Consider the following 20003-nt stretch of genomic DNA (forward strand, 5'->3'; position numbering starts at 1 on the left):
GCTGCCCCCTGCGGTGACTTTTTCGTAGGCCTTTTTATCATAAACCGTTGAAATTGGTTGAGAAATGTAACATTTATTGCGCTTTTTTGTGTAGATAGGCCTGTGATGTGAGGTAAAAACTTTTGCTATCCTTTACGCATCTAACAGTTCTCATTGTCCATGTTTTCATGTTTTATTACGTCTACAGAATCTAGTCAATCCTGTTCCACATCTTCCCCTTTAAAAAAAAAAAAAATTCATGTGGTTGTGGTTGATTTAAATATTAGTTTGAGCTATGTACATTTGGCATTTGACATAGTTTGAGTTGCTTTAATTGGCTAGTTTCTCTTTCTGATGTGTGATCTTTATTCTCAAATGGTTTTTGCTAGAGATGAATAATCGATCTGGCGTCTAGATTTAAGTTTGTGCTGTATTTATCTGAAAGTGGTAAAGTGGTGGTTATGTAGAAAGCCTTTCATTTTAAAGTCTTGTGAGAATGGCAAAAGAATTCAATAAAGTTTGTTTACACTATTTTGTTCAGTATCCCATTCACATTTTTATAGAACTATACCAGATTATTACCTGAAAGTATTTTAGAGCTTATAACTAGAAAAAAAAGAGTTATAGGATTTTATTCATTTAAACCATTTTCCAGCTTTTTAAGAAAAAGTTGAAAATAAATAAATAAAATAAATAATAATAATAATAATTATAATAATTATATATATATATATTTTTTTTTTTATTATTCTTTTTTTTTTTTATTTATACTATTGCTTTAGAACCACTGAACTACAGCATGGATGCTTAGTATATACATTTTAGACAAAGACTTTTGTAAAACAGTTAGCCTTTATTTTAAAATAGCACATTTAATGTTACATTTGCTAAATGTTGCAGTAAAACATGGATAATTAAATTTATATTAAGCCAAACAAATTGTATTGAACTTAATGACTTCATGCTCTTCCAGCTTGCCCTTACTTATTTCATTTTTCTGCAGAGGATGAGTGTTCATTACATGATGAATCCATGGAAGGTATTGGGAAATGTCAGTGTATCTTGTGCAGTACACTCCATTTGACTCCTTTTTGTAATAAGATGAAATTCCCTGAGCAACATCTCCACAAACAAGTAGACTCCCAGAGGCTCCCTGTGGATGAGATCATTTGATTACTAGTATATCCAGAATCCACTAACAATACACTATAGATAAAAATTTGTAAGTGGTGTCACTTGAAATACCTCTGCTGGTCTAGTTGTTCCCTCGCTGCACAGAGTGTCGGGTGTCCCACAGTTTTTAGAGTCTAACAGAGTTACATTTGCTTCTTTGAGAACATTTGATTCCTGCAAACCCCAACCCATAACCATGCAATCCTTTGAGATGTTTTCACTGCTATTTTTTGGCAAGGTGATGGTATGCACGGTTTTGTTCAAATTTGTCGGTGTTTCAAGCTGAAAGGAAAGGTGAAAGTACATTTCCCTTCTATGTTTTTTCCCCTGAATTTTAAAGAATGCATTCAGTACAAGTGATTAGGTTTTGCCAATTCTGTAAACATCAACTATGTCCTTTTACAAAAGGCTATTTTATCAAGGCATCCAACGGTTCAATGTTATATATTACCTTCAGAAGCATGATGTCATGACCTGGTGTATTGCTCTTGAATTGTGGATGTGGAAATGGAAGAACAGCTACACCGTCAGGTAAAAAGTTGGTGTCATTGACGCCCAAATACACCTTAAGATGACTAAAGATGACCAAAAAAAATACAGATTTAGAGGCCATATTTACATATATATATATATTAACAATGAAAAAATACTGCCACTTTTTTGTTATCTTTTTGTGTCTGTTTTTTCCCATAGAATTGTGGATTTTGAGTCAATTTGTATACCCTTTTTTTAATAAAATTCCAAAATACGGTAATTCATTTCACCTACCTTGTTTTACAGCTGGCGGCTGTCATCACAAAATCCTCTCTTACCAAAAAACCACCACATACTGCTTTGGATTTAGAGTCACGAATGTAGACCATGTAGGGTCGACTGTGTGGAATGGAGACATCACTGTCAACAATACCATCTTGCACGACGGAGAAACCTAAGGAAGAGTTTAGTTCTATGAAAAAATTCAACAGCAACAACCTTTTGTAATTACATAAGTAGATTAGATGTGATCACCTGGAGTCAGGCACGGATTTAGAGAGAAAAAGTAATAGATAATGTACGTTAACCTACCCGTCACCGCCGGGTCTCTGCCGCCTTCAGCGGCTTCCGAAGCACCTGCTTCGGTTTCGGTCTCAAGCGGAGTCGGAGACGGTGGTGGTGGGGGGGGGGCACTTGAATAGGTGTCTTGGCTGGGGTTCTCTGTCTTGTCAGGCTGGTGCTGATGCTCAGGTTCATCTGAAATAGCAAGGCTGGATGTTGTGCTAAACTCCTCTTTGCTAGCATCACCCCCGGGCACCGGCCCAATCGGCCCAGTGGTAAATCCGACCTTCCCTGGAGTGCAGGAGTGCAGCAGTAGCAGACTAGCTATATGCCAAAGGAAGCTCATTGTTGACAGCTCAGTCAAACTCAGTATGCACCACAGAAATATTCCCTCCTGCTTTTATACAGAGCTCGGAAATGGTCGAGCACCCACGGAAAAATACGAGATATTCTCCATTGGTTTTAACCAATAAAAAATCTATTGCAGCTTTCAGTCACGATTATCTTCACGCCTTTATTTCATGAGATAGCATTTTCAAACTGATTTTAGTCAGCCAGTTCTCAAGTTCATTTATTATTTAATAGTTATTTTTGAGTTAAGTCTTTTTTGCCATGTTGATTTTGTCCTCACCACTGTATCCAGATCAGTTTCACTGATGTATCAGCATTTAAGCTTGTTATGACCACAGATCAGTAATTATCATCAGCTCTCGCTATTAGACAACCCATACTTTGGTGATAATATCAGAAAGCACACACTATCAGTTTTAAAAGTTGTTTATTTCAGTATCTGTAATTTGAGCCACTTCTGGTACCTTTCTTTTCTGGTGAATCTCTTTAGAAATTCTAGTCTCTGTTTATATGCTAGCATCAACCAAACTGCACATTTGTGATGTGAATCTTCCCTTTCTTCATATTCCAAAGGTACTCTTTTGAGATCTTGAGACATCGGAGTTCACTGAACCTCTTGAGCATGTGTGAATGCTTTATGCACTGGATGTTCTTGGTGTTTCCTTGTTGCTAAAGCAGGGTTGCTGCACACGATTTAAAGTCAAATTTAAGGATTTTTAAGACCTTTTTAAGACCTGAAGAAATTAAAATTAATACCGTACATTGGGGGGTGCGCAATATTGACAAAAATATATCTTGATATTTTCAAAGTTTTGTTGATAATAATTAGATGATATTTAACTGATTGTGTTTTTGTACTGGTACCATGACTTGTTTAGGCCTGACAGCAGACTCACGAAGATATTCATATTTTTCATATTCTATGCAGTGGTCAGTTCACAGCAGTGACAGAAATTAAAATTTTTATTAAGGGGCAATATTTGCCACCTTAAATTGATTTCCAGGGGCATTTTCCCCTATATGTACATTTTTTCTAAACTTATTTAGGGGTAAAAGCATCACCTTTTATGTCAAATTCTAACATTCCAATTCAATTCGATTCGAATAATAGAAAAGATAAAGCTTGCCTTTACTTGCTTCATTTTCCTGGATGGGGGGGGGAAGAAGGTCGCCCCTTGAATGAATCCATGGAAGGTATTGGGAAATGTCAGTGTATCTTGTGCGGTGCTCTCCATTTGTCTCCTTTTTGTAATAAGATACAATTCCATGAGCAACATCTCCACAAACAAGAGGACCCCCACCGTCTCCCTGTGGATGATATCATTTAATTATTAGTATATCCAGAATGCACAAACAATACACCATGGATAATAATTTGTAAGTGATGCCACTTGAAATACCCCTGCTGGTCCAGTCGTTCCTTCGCTGCACAGAGTGTCGGGTGTCCCACAGTTTTTAGAGTCCAATAGCGTGACATTTGCTTCTTTGAGGACGCTTGATGGAGACCCACGACCGTAATCCTGCAAGCCCCAACCCGAGACCATGCAATCCTTTAAGACTGCATGTTTGGGATTCTCTTTTTTTGGCAAGGCGATAGTCTTCACAGTTTTGTTCAAAGTTGCAGGGGTTTTAAGCTGAAAGGCAAGGTGCAAAGTTCTACATTTCTTTCTATGTTTTTCTGTATTTTAAAGAATGTATTCATTAGATTTTTAGTATTCATTTGATTAGATACAAGTTAATTAGATTTAGCTAAATGATATTCTGCAAACATCAGATTTCCTGTTATGAAAGGCCATTTTTCAAAGGCGTGATTCCAATTATAAATGGTTCAATGTTATATATTACCTTCAGAAGCATGATGTCATGACCTGGTTTATTGCTGAATTGTGGATGTGGAAATGGATGAACAGCTACACCGTCAGGTAAAAAGTTGGTGTCATGGACGCCCAAATACACCTTAAGATGACTAAAGGTGACAAACAAACAAAAAACAGATTTACACAAATATATATTTCAGGTAACACTTTACAATAAGGATCATTAGTTAACATTAGTAAATATATGAACTAACAATGCGCAATACACGTGTTACAGTATTTATTCATCTTTGTTAATATTAGTTAATAAAAAATACAGCTGTTCATGTTAGTTAATACATTTACTAATGTTTACTAGTACAACCTTTGATTTTAATAATGTATTAGTGCATGCTGAAATTAATATTAACTAAGATTAATAAATGCTGAAGAATATTGTTCATTCTTAGTTTATGTTAACTAAGGTTGTTAACTAATATGAACCTTATTGTAAAGTGTTACCATATTTCAATACAAAGATATTGCCACTTTGGATATCAAAAGTCACCTTTCTAATTCCAAAATATGATAATTCATTTCACCAACCTTCCTTTACAGTGGGCGGCTGTCATCACATAATCCTCTCCTACCAAAAAACCACCACATAATGCTTCGGATTTAGAGTCATGAATGTAGACCATGTAGGGTCGACTGTGTGGAATGGAGACTCTCCCGCCAACAATACCATCTACCATCAAACCTAAGAAAGAGTTTAGTTCTATGAAACAATTCAACAGCATATTCTGAGAAACAAACTTTTGTAAATACATAAGTAGATTAGATGTGATCACCTGGAGTGCAGGAGTGTAGCAGTAGCAGACTAGCTATATGCCAAAGGAAGCTCATTGTTGACAGCTCAGTCAAACTCAGTCAGTATGCACCACAGAAATATTGCCTCCTGCTTTTATACAGAGCATGGAAATGGTCGAGCACCCACGGAAAAATACGAGATATTCTCCATTGGTTTTAACCAATAAAAAATCTATTGCAGCTTTCAGTCACGATTATCTTCACGCCTTTATTTCATGAGATAGCATTTTCAAACTGATTTTAGTCAGCCAGTTCTCAAGATCATTTATTATTTAATAGTTATTTTTGAGTTAAGTCTTTTTTGCCATGTTGATTTGGTCCTCACCACTGTATCCAGATCAGTTTCACTGATGTATCAGCATTCTTAAATGTTATTCAGTCTTGTTATGACCACAGATCAGTAATTATCATCAGCTCTCGCTATTAGACAACCCATACTTTGGTGATAATATCAGAAAGCACACACTATCAGTTTTAAAAGTTGTGAGTATTTCACACAGATAAATTATCTGTAATTTGAGCAACTTCTGCTACCTTGTGAATTTTTATAGAAATCAAGTCTCTGTTTATATGCTAGCATCAACCAAACTGCGCATTTGTGATGTGAATCTTCCCTTTCTTCATATTCCAAAGGTACTCTTTTGAGATCTTGAGACATCAGAGTTCACTGAACCTCTTGAGCATGTGTGAATGCTTTATGCACTGGATGTTCTTGGTTCCTTGTTGCTAATGTTTACTGCACACGATTTAAAGTCAAATTTAAGGCTTTTTAAGACCTGAAGAAATTAAAATTAATACCGTACATTGGGGGGTACTCAATATTGACAAAAATATATCTCGATATTTTCAAAGTTTTGTTGATAATAATTAGATGATATTTTACTGATTGTGTTTTTGTACCATAACTGGTTTATGCCTGTGGTTGACAGCAGACTCACGAAGATATTCATATTTTTGGGGGCTCATTACATGATGAATCCATGGAAGGTATTGGGAAATGTCAGTGTATCTTGTGCGGTGCTCTCCATTTGACTCCTGTTTGTAATAAGATAAAATTCCCTGAGCAACATCTCCACAAACAAGTGGACTCCCAGAGGCTCACTGTGGATGATATCATTTGATTACTAGTATATCCAGAATGCACTAACAATACACTATAGATAAGAATTTGACACCTGTCAAGTTTGAAATCCATCGGACTAATGGTTCGAGAGATATGCGAGAGATATGCGCGTCTGCGTGGCGTTTTCTATGTCTTTGCACAGAAGCGTGTCTAATGCGGTGCTGCTACAATGAGGGCTATTTCGGGAGTTGGTCGAAATATAGAGTTAGAAATATAGAAATATAGGAGTGTTAGGAATATAGGGGAGAGAGTTGTGGAGGCCTATAATTCATGTTAAACATAAATATATAGCCTACTGATACAGCAAAGACTACGTCGGCAGTATTGACAAAATAGGCTACAGAATATTTCATTCTGTATTGACAGGTGCAATATTTGAATATCTATAATTATTATTATGTAATAAGATAATGATAAAGCTTCGTGATAAGCCTCATTGGTTATATATTCGACATATGGGTAGAGAGTTGTGGAAGGCCTATACTTCATGTTAAACACATAAATATAACTTATAGCAGCAAAGACAACGTCGGCATTGACGGCAAAAGGCTACAGAATATTTCGTTTTGTATTGACAGGTGCAATATTTTGAAAATCGATAATATTATCTGCATTTGTCTCGAGCCGCGTCTCACGCAGGCAGTGTGCAAACTCTAACCTGTTCACATGGGAGCCGAAATAAAAACGGACACGCCACGCAGCTGAGCTGATGGAGATTTGCCGTTCGATCGGTAAGATAGTTAACCTCGTTTAAGCCTGCATAGCCATTCCTAGTCCTACTAACGTTACTACTACTATTTAACATATTAAACATCACATAGTCACAGGCTAACTTCAGCGCGCATGGCACAGTAATAAAGAAGTAAACAGCGTAGCTTTAAATAAACATTATTAAGAAGTAAACAGTGTGACTTACCGATTCAGTTAACATCCAGAGAGTGTGTGTTTGTTTATTTTTAAACCACAGCCCATTATGTCAGAATGTTTATTTTTAAACCACAACCTTTTAAAAATGATATATTTAACGATATCTTTAGCATTTCTCACCCAAACAACGTCAAACTTGGCACTGCACTTTCTCGTTCCCGTGGCAAGACACCTGTCAAATTTCAAATCCATCGGACTAACGGTTCGAGAGATATGTGGTTAACAGACATACACACACACAGACAGACAGACGTTTCTGTAATACACACACACAGACAGACAGACGTTTCTGTAATACACACACACAGACAGACAGACGTTTCTGTAATTTATAGATAGATGTTTAAGATCTGCTGATCCTATTTCCTTACATAACATCACATAAAAAACTAAGATGAACTATACTGTATTGGGCATTCAAGGTGAACATGAGGGCATACATTTACTGATTATATTTAACAGTTTCCTTTGAAGGGGTTTTGTTAGTCTTTAATCTTCCTACTAAGAGATGAACTATGTGTGAATGTTTCATAGTCTTAGTTCTCATGACCATTTGTTGTTTATACCATTTGGAGGGTACCATTATCTCAGTTGGGGGTAATTGCCTCTATTGTCTTTAGATGATTAGATTCAGTAGTCATCCCTAAAGGCTGTGTGTAAGTTCAGCACCTTTAAGGACAGCCCACTGAATTGCCTATAAGATACCATGTAAAGTTCCCTTAGTCAGATAATGTTGGAAGTACTGCAGCCACGTACAGCGGAGTTCTCAATAAAGAATAACTTCTGTTGAACGCGATCCCAACTGTCTCCTGGTCTTGCGTCGAAGTAAGAAAACTTTACAACACTATTAATGCTGCATTGAATTTGAGGTTTTATTTTGTGATTGTCTGTGGCAATGTTATAGAATTTGAATGTGATTTTATGATTCTTTTACTTTTTCCTATGTACAGCACTGTGGTCAACCTTCGTTGTATTAATATTTGCTTTATAAATAGATTTAACATTGAACATTGAGCTTGCTCTTACTTGCTTCATTTTCCTGGATGGGGGGGGGAGGATGGGTGCCCATTACACAATGAATCCATGGAAGGTATTGGGAAATGTCAGTGTATCTTGTGCGGTGCTCTCCATTTGACTCCTTTTTGTAATAAGATACAATTCCATGAGCAACATCTCCACAAACAAGAGGACCCCCAGAGTCTCCCTGTGGATGATATCTTTTGATTATTAGTATATCCAGAATCCACTAACAATACACCATGGATAATAATTTGTAAGTGATGCCACTTGAAATACCTCTGCTGGTCCAGTCGTTCCTTCGCTGCACAGAGTGTCGGGTGTCCCACAGTTTTTAGAGTCCAATAGCGTGACATTTGCTTCTTTGAGGACCCTTGATGGAGACCCACGACCGTAATCCTGCAAGCCCCAACCCGAGACCATGCAATCCTTTAAGATTGCATTTTTGGGATTCTCTTTTTTTGGCAAGGCGATAGTCTTCACAGTTTTGTTCAAAGTTGCAGGGGTTTTAAGCTGAAAGGAAAGGTGCAAAGTTCTACATTTCTTTCTATGTTTTTCTGTATTTTAAAGAATGTATTCATTAGATTTTTAGTATTCATTTGATTAGATACAAGTTAATTAGATTTAGCTAAATGATATTCTACAAACATCAGATTTCCTGTTATGAAAGGCCATTTTTCAAAGGCGTGATTCCAATTATAAATGGTTCAATGTTATATATTACCTTCAGAAGCATGATGTCATGACCTGGTTTATTGCTGAATTGTGGATGTGGAAATGGATGAACAGCTACACCGTCAGGTAAAAAGTTGGTGTCAATGACGCCTAAATACACCTTAAGATGACTAAAGGTGACAAACAAACAAAAAACAGATTTACACAAATATACATTTCAGGTAACACTTTACAATAAGGTTCATTAGTTAACATTAGTAAATATATGAACTAACAATGCGCAATACACGTGTTACAGTATTTATTCATCTTTGTTAATATTAGTTAACCCTCTGGGCTTCTTCATCCGAAAATGACCGAAAACCTTTACATTTTGAATTTTTGAATTTTTTTGCTTCATCGGAATGGGATGACACTTGGTAACTTTTGTTGTATTAGCTATGTGAACACACAAAAAAAATCATGGACATGATTCGGATATGTTAAAGGGTCATAAAAAAAAAAATAGTCACACTTAGCTTCCTCCCGGTCAAAAATGACCGACATAGGAAATGAATGGGAAATACGAAAACTCAGAGAAACTTTTGGTGGTACAAACTACAAATCAGCCACTGTGCAGAAAAAAAGTGCACAGCAATAAAGGGGTGACACTCTAAAACATCAAGAGTGCAAATATGAGCCCCCCCCCCCCCACACACACACCCACACACACAAACACACAACAAACAAATGATGCTCCAAACTATATAAAAACTATATAATCATAACTCCAAAACTGTAGCAAGAAGAGTCAAAAGGTAGGTATCATTTGAAAGAACTCTTTTTAATTTTTTTTTTAAATATAAATTAGATTACATTTGGACATTGTCCTGCCGAGAAATGGCTGATAAAAGACAAAAATATATATATAATTTTTATTATGATTTTGCATATCTTTCTTATTTGTCATGGAATAACTCAGGAAGGAATCAAAAGTTACAGCATTTGGAAAAGAGATTTTCCTTTTTGTACAGTCTTTGACACCCCCTCATGGGCAATTTTTTCTCCATGAAGAATATCTTGTCATAAAAGCAATAGATTATGTTAATTTTGGGCTCATTTTAATTGTAATAATATGCTGTAAAAAATGAAGTGCCATTTTCAATGATCTGTGAATGTTTCATGAGCTGTATGATGTTTTTGACACATTGCAGTACATTATTTTATAGATTATGAAAAAAAAGAAATTCTATTTATCAGCAAATAACTCAGTAATACTTACGAGTTTTTCAAAGTGGATACATTCACTGTAAAGTTCAGACTCTAAGCTTTCAAATGACATCAACTTTGTGTTAATCAAGGCAAGATTTTTGAAAAATATGGTAATGAATATTTTCATGAATAAATAAAATAAAATAAAAAATATTCATTCTAATGGAAAAAATAGCTCATAAAAATTATATAATTAATGCAAAGTATCATAAAAAACTCTAAATAATAATCAGAAAATATTATAGAACAAAAATATATTTGATTGGTTATCCTGGGAAAAAATTAAGTTAAATTTTAAGGCTTCGAAGAAGAAGACAAAGAAGCCCAGAGGGTTAATAAAAATACAGCTGTTCGTTGTTTATGTTAGTTAATACATTTACTAATGTTTACTAGTACAACCTTTGATTTTAATAATGTATTAGTGCATGTTGAAATTAATATTAACTAAGATTAATAAATGCTGAAGAATATTGTTCATTCTTAGTTCATGTTAACTAAGGTTGTTAACTAATATGAACCTTATTGTAAAGTGTTACCATATTTCAATACAAAGATATTGCCACTTTGGATATCAAAAGTCACCTTTCTAATTCCAAAATATGATCATTAATTTCACCAACCTTCCTTTACAGCTGGCGGCTGTCATCACATAATCCTCTCTTACCAAAAAACCACCACATAATGCTTCGGATTTAGAGTCATGAATGTAGACCATGTAGGGTCGACTGTGTGGAATGGAGACTTTCCCGCCAACAATACCATCTACCATCAAACCTAAGAAAGAGTTTAGTTCTATGAAACAATTCAACAGCATATTCTGAGAAACAAACTTTTGTATACATAATACATTATAAGTAGATTAGATGTGATCACCTGGAGTGCAGGAGTGCAGCAGTAGCAGACTAGCTATATGCCAAAGGAAGCTCATTGTTGACAGCTCAGTCAAACTCAGTCAGTATGCACCACAGAAATATTGCCTCCTGCTTTTATACAGAGCACGGAAATGGTCGAGCACCCACGGAAAAATACGAGATATTCTCCATTGGTTTTAACCAATAAAAAATCTATTGCAGCTTTCAGTCACGATTATCTTCACGCCTTTATTTCATGAGATAGCATTTTCAAACTGATTTTAGTCAGCCAGTTCTCAAGTTCATTTATTACGAAAAGACTCTATTTCCTCGAATTTGTTTGATTTTTGCCTTCGAAAAGGAGAGACGTTATTTTTTGGAACTTGAACTGATCGAAAGAGAGTTGCACAACTCTTTGAATTGAGACATTTGATTCGCGAACTCATGAATTTTGTTCAACTGAATCAATTCGTTGGTTTCCAATTCATATTGTTGAGCATACTGTTTGTTTTGAAAAGAAAAGTGGGTCATTGGTCATCTGTGTTTCGTCAAATTGAATATATAATTACATTTAATTTTTGTACATTTGGGTTATTGAATGTAACATTTTCTTTTATTATTGTAATTTATTTTGGTCAAGGTGAAAGCGAAACACACAGTAGGCTAATGGGTTTTTGTGAGTTTACTTTATTCACACATTGAATGAAAAGTGTGAAACTTCATCAAATTGAATTGAAGCTGTTAAGCTGTTGAATCTTTCATCCTAGAAGAAACAACAGAAGAGTTGATGACAATGTTTTTGATTTACTGAGTGACTATCATTGATTAATTGTTCATATGATAAATCTAATTGAAACAAACTACAAAGAGAACAATTTCTTCCTTTCAATATAATCTTTTATCTGAATTAGGACAAAATTGTCGACTATTCACTTACCTGTTGCATCATTCCTCCCTCCAGTAGACGTTCCTTACTTCTGATCATAGTGGCCCATATTGAACATCATTACTGGGTGTAGCACGTCAGTTACGTTGCGTATTCTTTTTTTTTTATAACACAAACTGATGATTTGATCGAGATCAAAACCAAGATTGGATTTTGTGACCTAATTTGACTTCAGAATCCTCCTTTTTTTCTTTTCTTTTTTTACAACCCATTTTCAAGATTTAATCCAATCCTATAAATCAGAAATCCAGTCAGATTACTTTTGAACAACTGGCCCCAGAAAACAATGATGTAGACCAAGAATTCAAAGAAGGATGGACAAAAAAGTATTCTTTCTGTGCTAAACTGTTTGTTCAGAGACTGTAGTGCTTGTAAATGTAATGAAAATATTATTAAACCTTTTAAAATGTTCTTCTGCGTTTCTTCCTCGTTCTTGGGAGGTTGTTGTCATATAGTTTTATAGTTTTAAAATGCGAAGGTGCCCTAAACCGTTTTTTTTTTTTTTTTTTTTTTTCTGTGGTCATATTTAAGATAATTTTACGTGTATATATATATATATATATATATTTTTTTTTTTACAAAAATATAAAATTTAATAATATTAAATAAAGATATTTATTGCTGTGGTATCAGTAATAAAACAAACATTTGTGTGTTAAAGGAACACTCCACCGTTTTTTGAAATAGGGCTTATTCACCTTCTTTCCCACATTTAGATAGGTGGGCAAATGCATTTTTGTCTCAGTGCATGGATTGTTTTAGTTTGACAGGGTCGGCGTGAGCTTAGCTTAGCATAATGAATGGAATCCTTTGTTGCCAGCTAGCATGTCCTGAATAAAAGTGATATATATAAAAAAAAAACCTACCTAATTACTTCTTGTGGCCTGCGTATTCACAACAAGTACAAATAGCGATGCAGATTAACACTAGGCGATTTCCTAGGCAGATATTGACTTATATATTAAGAACTATATTAGGGGGAAGCACAGGCGAAGCACTGCTACTAGGGCGTGATATCTGCGCCCAAGTAGCAGTGCTTCGCCTGTGCTTCCCCCTAATATAGTCCCAAGTCAAAATCTGCATAGGAAATCGCCTAGTGTTAATCTGCATCGCTATTTGTACTTGTTGTGAATACGCAGGCCACAAGAAGTAATTAGGTGGGGTTTTTTTTTTTTTTTATATCACTTTTACTCAGGACATGCTAGCTGGCAACAAAGGATTCCATTCATTATGCTAAGCTAAGCTAGCGCCAACCCTGTCAAACTAAAACAATGCATGCACTGAGACAAAAATGCATTTGCCCACCTATCTAAATGTAGGAAAGAAGGTGAATAAGCCCTATTTCAAAAAACGGTGGAGTGTTCCTTTAAACTGCAACCATAAGGCAAGGAGGCAACACATAGGGGGAGACCGGGGACAGTTGCACCACTTTTTGCATTTCTCTCAATTACTCAGAGACTATTTGGACTAGACCAACCAAATTTGTATATATTAAACATGCATCTGTCTGCTAATTACCCATACCATTTAAAGATGATTATATATGACATATCGTTCACAGTATTTATTTGAATGGAAGAAGTCAGATGTTGCAACTGACCCCGACCCAGGGGACAGTTGCAACACAACCCAGGGACGGTTGCAACATGTTAAAAATACCTTAAATTTCATTAATTAACTTAAGCTTTTTGTCTCAATGAGCAAAGAATTCTGAAAATATGAACTGTTTTAGGCCTGCTATAATATTATAGTATTATTTATTTCAATAATTATTGTAGCCTATTATTTATTTATTTAGTCATATTTATCAAATAACAGTTATTGAGTTTTGTTTGCTCATGTGTAGAACAGGCCTACATAGATTCAGTGTGCAGATGTTACAGATGCTATTCAATCTCTCCATATTTCAGTGTCAGACAGGAAGAATTTAACAATTTGCAATGCAACAAACTTTTATTAAACATGCAATTTATAACATGTTGCAACCGTCCCCAACCCTATCAGCCATGACAGAACATAATGTGCCTGCTAGACACACTGACTTTGACACATGCTAACCATGTCACTTAGAAGTCAAGAAAACAATAATTCAAACGAAGTAAGTTTTGATTAATTCATACAAAATTTCAGGACAGTATGACAAAAATATATCTCATGAAAAAATTTACTTTCATACCTCCAAAACAAGTTTTGTTCAATAAATGCAGCAGCAGAGGTTGAATATGTCTACTGTCTTCTTGGTGGGTGGAGGGTCTAACTGTGCATGTACAGTATGAGTGACATCACTCTAGCTTGTTTCTGATTGGAGAAAAATGACATGTTGCAACCATCCCCTGTTGCAAATGTCCCCGGTCTCCCCTACAGAAATATATAATAAAAGAGGAAGCCTGGATTTTCAGCATCTATAGCTGATGTTTGCTCTTTCTGTGACACACACCGCTGCCCAGCTTCGAAGCAAAAAGCTGAATGAGTGAGTTGCACGCAAGCTTATATACCCATATGTCCGAGGTAGTGGCTTGTCATGCAAACCTCACTCGCCAATGTCTTGTTTTAGCGATTGGGCTCCCAAGTGAGATCCCACTACATCAGTCTGTCAATGTAACATTGAATTTGACTGACTGATAGGGAACGAAAGTATTATAGTTTCAAAAAAACACATAAAAAAAATAAAAAAAACAGTAGGAGAGGTTGTGTGAAAAAATCTGACAAAACACACCTTAAGATGGGCTGAAAACATGATCTGTGGCAAGAATAAAGTACAGCTCTGTAGTGTAAGTTGTACTAGTGCCCTAAATGAACTGATTTCTGACGCAATTCTGACTTCAAAAGTCTTTATTGGAAAATGTCTCACATGATGGGATAAAGAGCATAGCTGGCGATCCCGCAAGTGTTTTTGCCATTGCGTATCATTCTCATGTAGCCTCCTTCTCCCCATCCTGTACCCCAACTGAGAAAAGAAAGGAAAAGACGAGGTCACACACCTAGGAAGGAATGACCGTGCTTTTTTTGGACATCTGTCCTGAAACATGGTATTCAATGAAGTAACTTTTTGTTAAAGTAATCTTCACTACAGATGCACAACATTTAAATAGGTGTGTTTAGTTTGTTGTGTTGTGTTGCCAGAAGTGTACGAGGTGTTAATGTAGTTATAAACCTAAATGATGGGTGTTCTCTTACCTGTTTTTGATTATCCAGTAATCTTTGCCCTCCTCTGAGCCATAACCAACCACAAGCACAGCATGGTTGAGGTTGTTAGGGTTACAGTTAGATTCCTTGTAGATTCCTATAAATATAATGTGATATAATATAATATAAATGATAATACATTATATACAAGAAAGAATCGTTTGAATTGTTATATAATAGTTAAATAAAGTCACAAAACATGAATCTATGTATCATTTATATATATATATATATATATATATATATATATATATATATATAAAATATTTTAAAAAGTCAATGATAAGTCTATGAAAAATCAATAAATGATTGTTTTATTTCAACATGAAATAAATAAATTATATATATATATTTGTGTATAATATTATATATAAAAAATAAAGAAATTGTAAAATAGTTAATATGATATTTAAAATATATATAATACAAATAGTGCAAATAGTAAAAAAAAAAAAACAACAACAATAAAACAGAAATTATTAGTAAATTATTATTTTATATATTATTTTCTTCTTTTCTTTTTGGAATGGAAATAGAATCAATAGAAGTGAAATCTTACCTGAACTGTAGAATAGGAAGCTTGGATGATCTGCATCTATAGCGACGGTGATTGGACCGACGGTTGCCACGGCGTCAGCCAATGCCTGCTCATCTCCGGCCGGGATGAACATGTAATCACTGATTCTGGCAACAACTGAACTTCTGTCATAGAAACAGGGCTGAACATCCTGGTAAAACCATAACCAAAAAAAGATACATTCAGTTTGGCCATCTCAGAAAAAATCATACAGTCTACTTCTCTAATTCAAACGAACAAGTTCTCTCACCGCTGACGTATAGGGGTAAGTGTTAGAGCTCTCCAACCCTTTATAGATCACATAATCATAGGCGTTGGCCATCCAGGCTCCGCTGCAGCCGTACGTGCCATAAGACCTGGAGCAGTCCACCAGCTGCTGCTCGCTGAGGGACACCAACTGTCCCGTCCTCTTGAACACTTGGCCTTCGATGGCACCAGTAGTGCTAAAGGCCCAGCAAGACCCACAGTATCCCTGAAAAAAAGGACAAATCAGTCTTTTTAGCACCAAACATACAGTAGAATAATCCCAGCTAACAGAGAACATTCTCAGAGCTTTGGCTAACGTTTTGGGAAGGTTCTCTCATTGTTTAGAACAAACGTTATTATGGTAACGTTAATAGAACGTTTGTTCAAAGTTATCTGGTCTTTAAAAATGTTCTCAAAATGTTAGCACAAAAACGTTATTATACATCATTCATGGAATATTTTTCCCTGAAATGTTTAGTTGGACTTCAGAGAACATTCAGAAATAACGTTTTCATAACTTAATGGCAACGTTAGCAAAAGCTAGCTTATATTTTTGCTAGCTGGGATGACACTTTGGAATAAAAATAAGCATATGAATGATGATCAACTAAGGAAATACAAGAGAATCCCACCTGGTCTTTGACTTCAGTCACATATCCCTGTGCTCGATAGTCAACATTGGTCAATCCCAGTCTGTTAGCATTTAAACTGAGCGTCTGAGCGGATGCAATCTTTCCTCTTCTGTCTATCGGGCCATTAATTTTGGCACCCAGCAAGCGGTTAAACTCCATACTGGTCTGAAGAGAACACAAAAATCAGGTCAGATATCATCTTGGACCACATTATTGTACATGATGACATCCACACCACTAGGTGTCAGTATAAGACCACCTTTAACAAAGCTAATAAAACCCATAATGTTTCTCATATTGTTTATGATTTCAATAGTGTAGTTTTTTCAGTCGTTTTTTTACTTACGAGGTCACCGTATTTGTTCATTGCCATGCTAAACGTTGACAATCCGAAATGAAAATCATTGTTGTTTTTCTCAATCATCCTCATGTTTGTCTCCCAGATGGTCTGTCTCTGATTGTCATCCCTCTACAGTTATAAAGTGAAACATCATAAGAAATACAAACACAAATGCAGTGCATAATGGACAGTATAACATATAATAATCTTAACAACACAGTAACTAAGTGACTTAAATACATGTTTATACAGAGTTAAGTGCCTCAAAAGCACAATAGTGGTTCAAACTTTTCAATTAAATGAGTTTTTAAAGGTACAGTTTGCCCAAAACTGAAAATTCAGGCTTTATTCACTCGCCCTCATGTCTTCAAAATGTCTCCTGTTGTATTGCAACATGAGTGAATGATAACTGAATTAAAATGTTGGGGGGTGAACTGTCTCTTTAAGCCACACACGAATGACCATAACTGACCTTTTCATCATAGGATATTTCATGGACCTTTTTCCACAGCGTCCACTCTGAGACGACCTCCTCTTCTGAATCTGCTGCCCCCTGCAGAGGCGCCCACATCAGGAGCGCAAACACAGCCGCTCGACTGAACAGCGCCACCCAGTGTGCTTGATAGGTATCTATGCAAAAGACACATTACATTTAAACATTTTTTAAATAATATATATGAAGAGTTCAGATGCAAAAGCCTCTAAGTGCCATCTGAAATTTTCTTCTAGAATGATTATTTTTATCAAGCTCATATATGTAAGTTCAGAAATTTCACTTAAATGACAATTAATAGGTAATTTTCATTGCCATTTAAGTGAATTTACTGAACTTAAATATACGAGCTTGATAAAAATAATCATTCTAGAAGAAAATTTCAGATGGCACTTAGAGGCTTTTGCATCTGAACTCTTCATATACACAACCTGCTGCATTTATTTGATTAAAAATACAAACAAAAACATATTGTGAAATATTATTACAATTTAAAACAGTGAATATAAACTGAAAAAAAAAAAATGTCTATGTGAATATATAGTAAAGTATAATTTATTCCTGTGATCAAAGCTGAATTTTCAGCATCATAACTCCAGTCTTCAGTGTCACATGATCCTTCAGAAATCATTCTAATATGATGTTTGATGCTCAAGAAACATTTATGATTATTAGCAATGTTGAAAACAGTTTTTTACATTTTTATTTCATGATGCTATGATGAATAGAAAGTTCAAAAGAACAGCATTTATCTGAAATCTAAAGCTTTTGTGACATTAAACACTACCGTTCAAAAGTTTGGGGTCAGTAAGAATTACAATTTTATTTTTGGGGGAAAGAAATCAAATAAATCAATACTTTTATTCATCAAGAATGAGTTAAACTGATCAAAAGTTACAGTAAAGACATTTATAATGTTAGAAAATATTCTATTTTAAATAAATGCTGTTCTTTTGAACTTTCTATTCATCAAAGAATTTTGAAAAAAAATGGTACACAACTGTTTTCAACATTGAAAATAATAATGAATGTTTTTTGAGGATAAATCATCATATTAGAATGATTTCTGAAGGATCATGTGACACTGAAGACTGGAGTAATGATGTTGAAAATTCAGCTTTCATCTGAGGAATAAATTATATTTTAAAATATATTAAAATAGAAAACAGTCATTTTAAAAAAAAATTTTTATCAAATAAATGCAGCCTTGGTGAGCATAAGATAATTCTTTTAAAAACATAAAAAATCTTACCGATTTAAAACTTTTGACCAGTAGTGTGTGTGTGTAATATAGAAATACTGAGCATAGTTTAGTTTAAAAAAAAATTGGTTCAGCAATTTAATTTAAATAAACATTTATAACTAAATATTTAACATAAATATTTAAACAACTGGATACTTTTTTCAGTTCCTATTCTTAAACTGATTCACTTTTACAATAAAAACACAAACAAACAAACAAATAAACAAATAAATAAAAATACTGAGCACAATTCAGGTTGCATTTTTGGTTCAACAATTCAGTTTAAATAAATATTTAAAACTAAATATATAACATAAATGTTAACACGACTGTATTTGTTTATAATATTTTTGAGTTTTTATTCTAAGACTGATTCAAACAAACTAACAATATATAATTGTTATACTATACTATACTATACTATACTATACTATACTATAATATAATATAATATAATATAATATAATATAATATAATATACTATAATACTATACTTTACTATACTATACTATACTATACTATACTACTATACTATACTATACTATAATATATACTATAATTATAACTAAAATATAATAAACAATGAGCACAATTTACGTCACATTTTTGGTTCAACAATTCAATTTAAATACATATTTATAACAAAATATTTAAACAACGGAACTAAGTCGTATTTACACCATATCCAAAGTTCCTTATCTTACCGAACATGTTGATGCACAGGCTCTGCAAAAAGTGGCTGTCTGAGCGTCTGGAGTTTTGTTCAGATGAAACTGCAGCATGTCTTCTGCATTATATACCTTCATACGGACTGAGGACTGAGTCAGCGATGTTTGAATGCCTGACGTGTTTTGTCTGACCTGATTCTTGTTTGGAATATAATGAACGTACTACTACAGACATTATATCCTTAAAGTATAGTCCAGCCACCCCAAGGCCTTTATTACGGGGGTGAATGCTGAGTCATCTGTCTTTCTTGTTCTGCAGTCAGGCTGTGTGTTCTTCAGTGCTGTCATAATTTAGCCCCATTATTACGGTTCATCCCATGATTGCCTCTGCAGGGCATATTTTGGGGCTTTTCATTATAAACAGTCTGTGTTGAAGGGCAGGTACAGGTGAACAGAATTACGATTTGCCTTACAAAATTACTTTGCCGTATGAAATGAAAAGGTTTAGACTTTTTTTTTTATTATAGCCTATTATATTACATTACATTACATATTATATTATTATTATATTATAGCCTATTGTAGCTTATTATATGTATATCCTTTATTTTTACTAGACTATTT

The 20003-nt window shown here is 34.6% G+C and overlaps 2 protein-coding genes across 6 annotated transcripts; both read right to left on the reverse strand.

Moving 5' to 3' along the window:
- Positions 1 to 804: 804 nt before the first annotated feature.
- LOC309475087 (uncharacterized protein) lies at positions 805 to 11466 on the reverse strand. Of its 5 annotated transcripts, none has more exons than XM_082137700.1 (10): positions 5186 to 6305; positions 4941 to 5094; positions 4384 to 4504; positions 3939 to 4172; positions 3672 to 3846; positions 2218 to 2511; positions 1921 to 2080; positions 1604 to 1727; positions 1225 to 1434; positions 805 to 1132 (listed from the first exon to the last, which is right to left on the reverse strand). In XM_082137700.1, exons 1-10 carry the CDS (start codon positions 5238 to 5240, stop codon positions 905 to 907), a joined length of 1755 nt encoding a protein of 584 aa, XP_081993826.1. In that variant the 5' UTR covers positions 5241 to 6305; the 3' UTR covers positions 805 to 904. The 5 variants fall into 5 exon arrangements, with proteins under 5 accessions (XP_081993826.1, XP_081993827.1, XP_081993825.1 ...); XM_082137703.1 differs by lacking the exons at positions 3672 to 3846; positions 3939 to 4172; positions 4384 to 4504; positions 4941 to 5094; positions 5186 to 6305 and adding exons at positions 8281 to 8458; positions 8551 to 8784; positions 8996 to 9116; positions 10818 to 10971; positions 11071 to 11466 and having other exon boundaries at positions 810 to 1132; positions 2218 to 2382; XM_082137701.1 differs by having other exon boundaries at positions 2218 to 2478; positions 4941 to 6305.
- A 3237-nt stretch (positions 11467 to 14703) lies between these two features.
- cts12 (cathepsin 12) lies at positions 14704 to 17574 on the reverse strand. The gene is made up of 7 exons (XM_082138046.1): positions 17448 to 17574; positions 16982 to 17104; positions 16636 to 16800; positions 16008 to 16229; positions 15740 to 15908; positions 15172 to 15277; positions 14704 to 14941 (listed from the first exon to the last, which is right to left on the reverse strand). The coding sequence occupies exons 1-7, from the start codon at positions 17544 to 17546 to the stop codon at positions 14842 to 14844; spliced, it is 984 nt and encodes a 327-aa protein (XP_081994172.1). The 5' UTR covers positions 17547 to 17574; the 3' UTR covers positions 14704 to 14841.
- Between the last annotated feature and the right edge of the window lie 2429 nt (positions 17575 to 20003).

The sequence above is a fragment of the Leuciscus leuciscus genome (genome assembly GCF_965113295.1).
Source record: "Leuciscus leuciscus genome assembly, chromosome: 15".
Classification (NCBI taxonomy): domain Eukaryota; kingdom Metazoa; phylum Chordata; class Actinopteri; order Cypriniformes; family Leuciscidae; genus Leuciscus; species Leuciscus leuciscus.

Bases quoted from the DNA above. Each gene is read 5' to 3' on its own strand.
- LOC309475087 (XM_082137699.1), bottom strand. From the start codon at position 5,164: ATGTATTTACAAAAGTTTGTTTCTCAGAATATGCTGTTGAATTGTTTC. The intron at 2,081-2,217 runs GTAGGTTAACGT...ACTCTTCCTTAG, and splicing joins CAGAGACCCGGCGGTGACGG to GTTTCTCCGTCGTGCAAGAT. The intron at 1,133-1,224 runs GTATTTCAAGTG...TCTCATCCACAG, and splicing joins GAACAACTAGACCAGCAGAG to GGAGCCTCTGGGAGTCTACT.
- cts12 (XM_082138046.1), bottom strand. From the start codon at position 17,546: ATGTGGGCGCCTCTGCAGGGGGCAGCAGATTCAGAAGAGGAGGTCGTC. The intron at 15,909-16,007 runs GTGAGAGAACTT...TGGTTTTACCAG, and splicing joins CTTACCCCTATACGTCAGCG to GATGTTCAGCCCTGTTTCTA. The intron at 15,278-15,739 runs GTAAGATTTCAC...TTATATTTATAG, and splicing joins CTTCCTATTCTACAGTTCAG to GAATCTACAAGGAATCTAAC.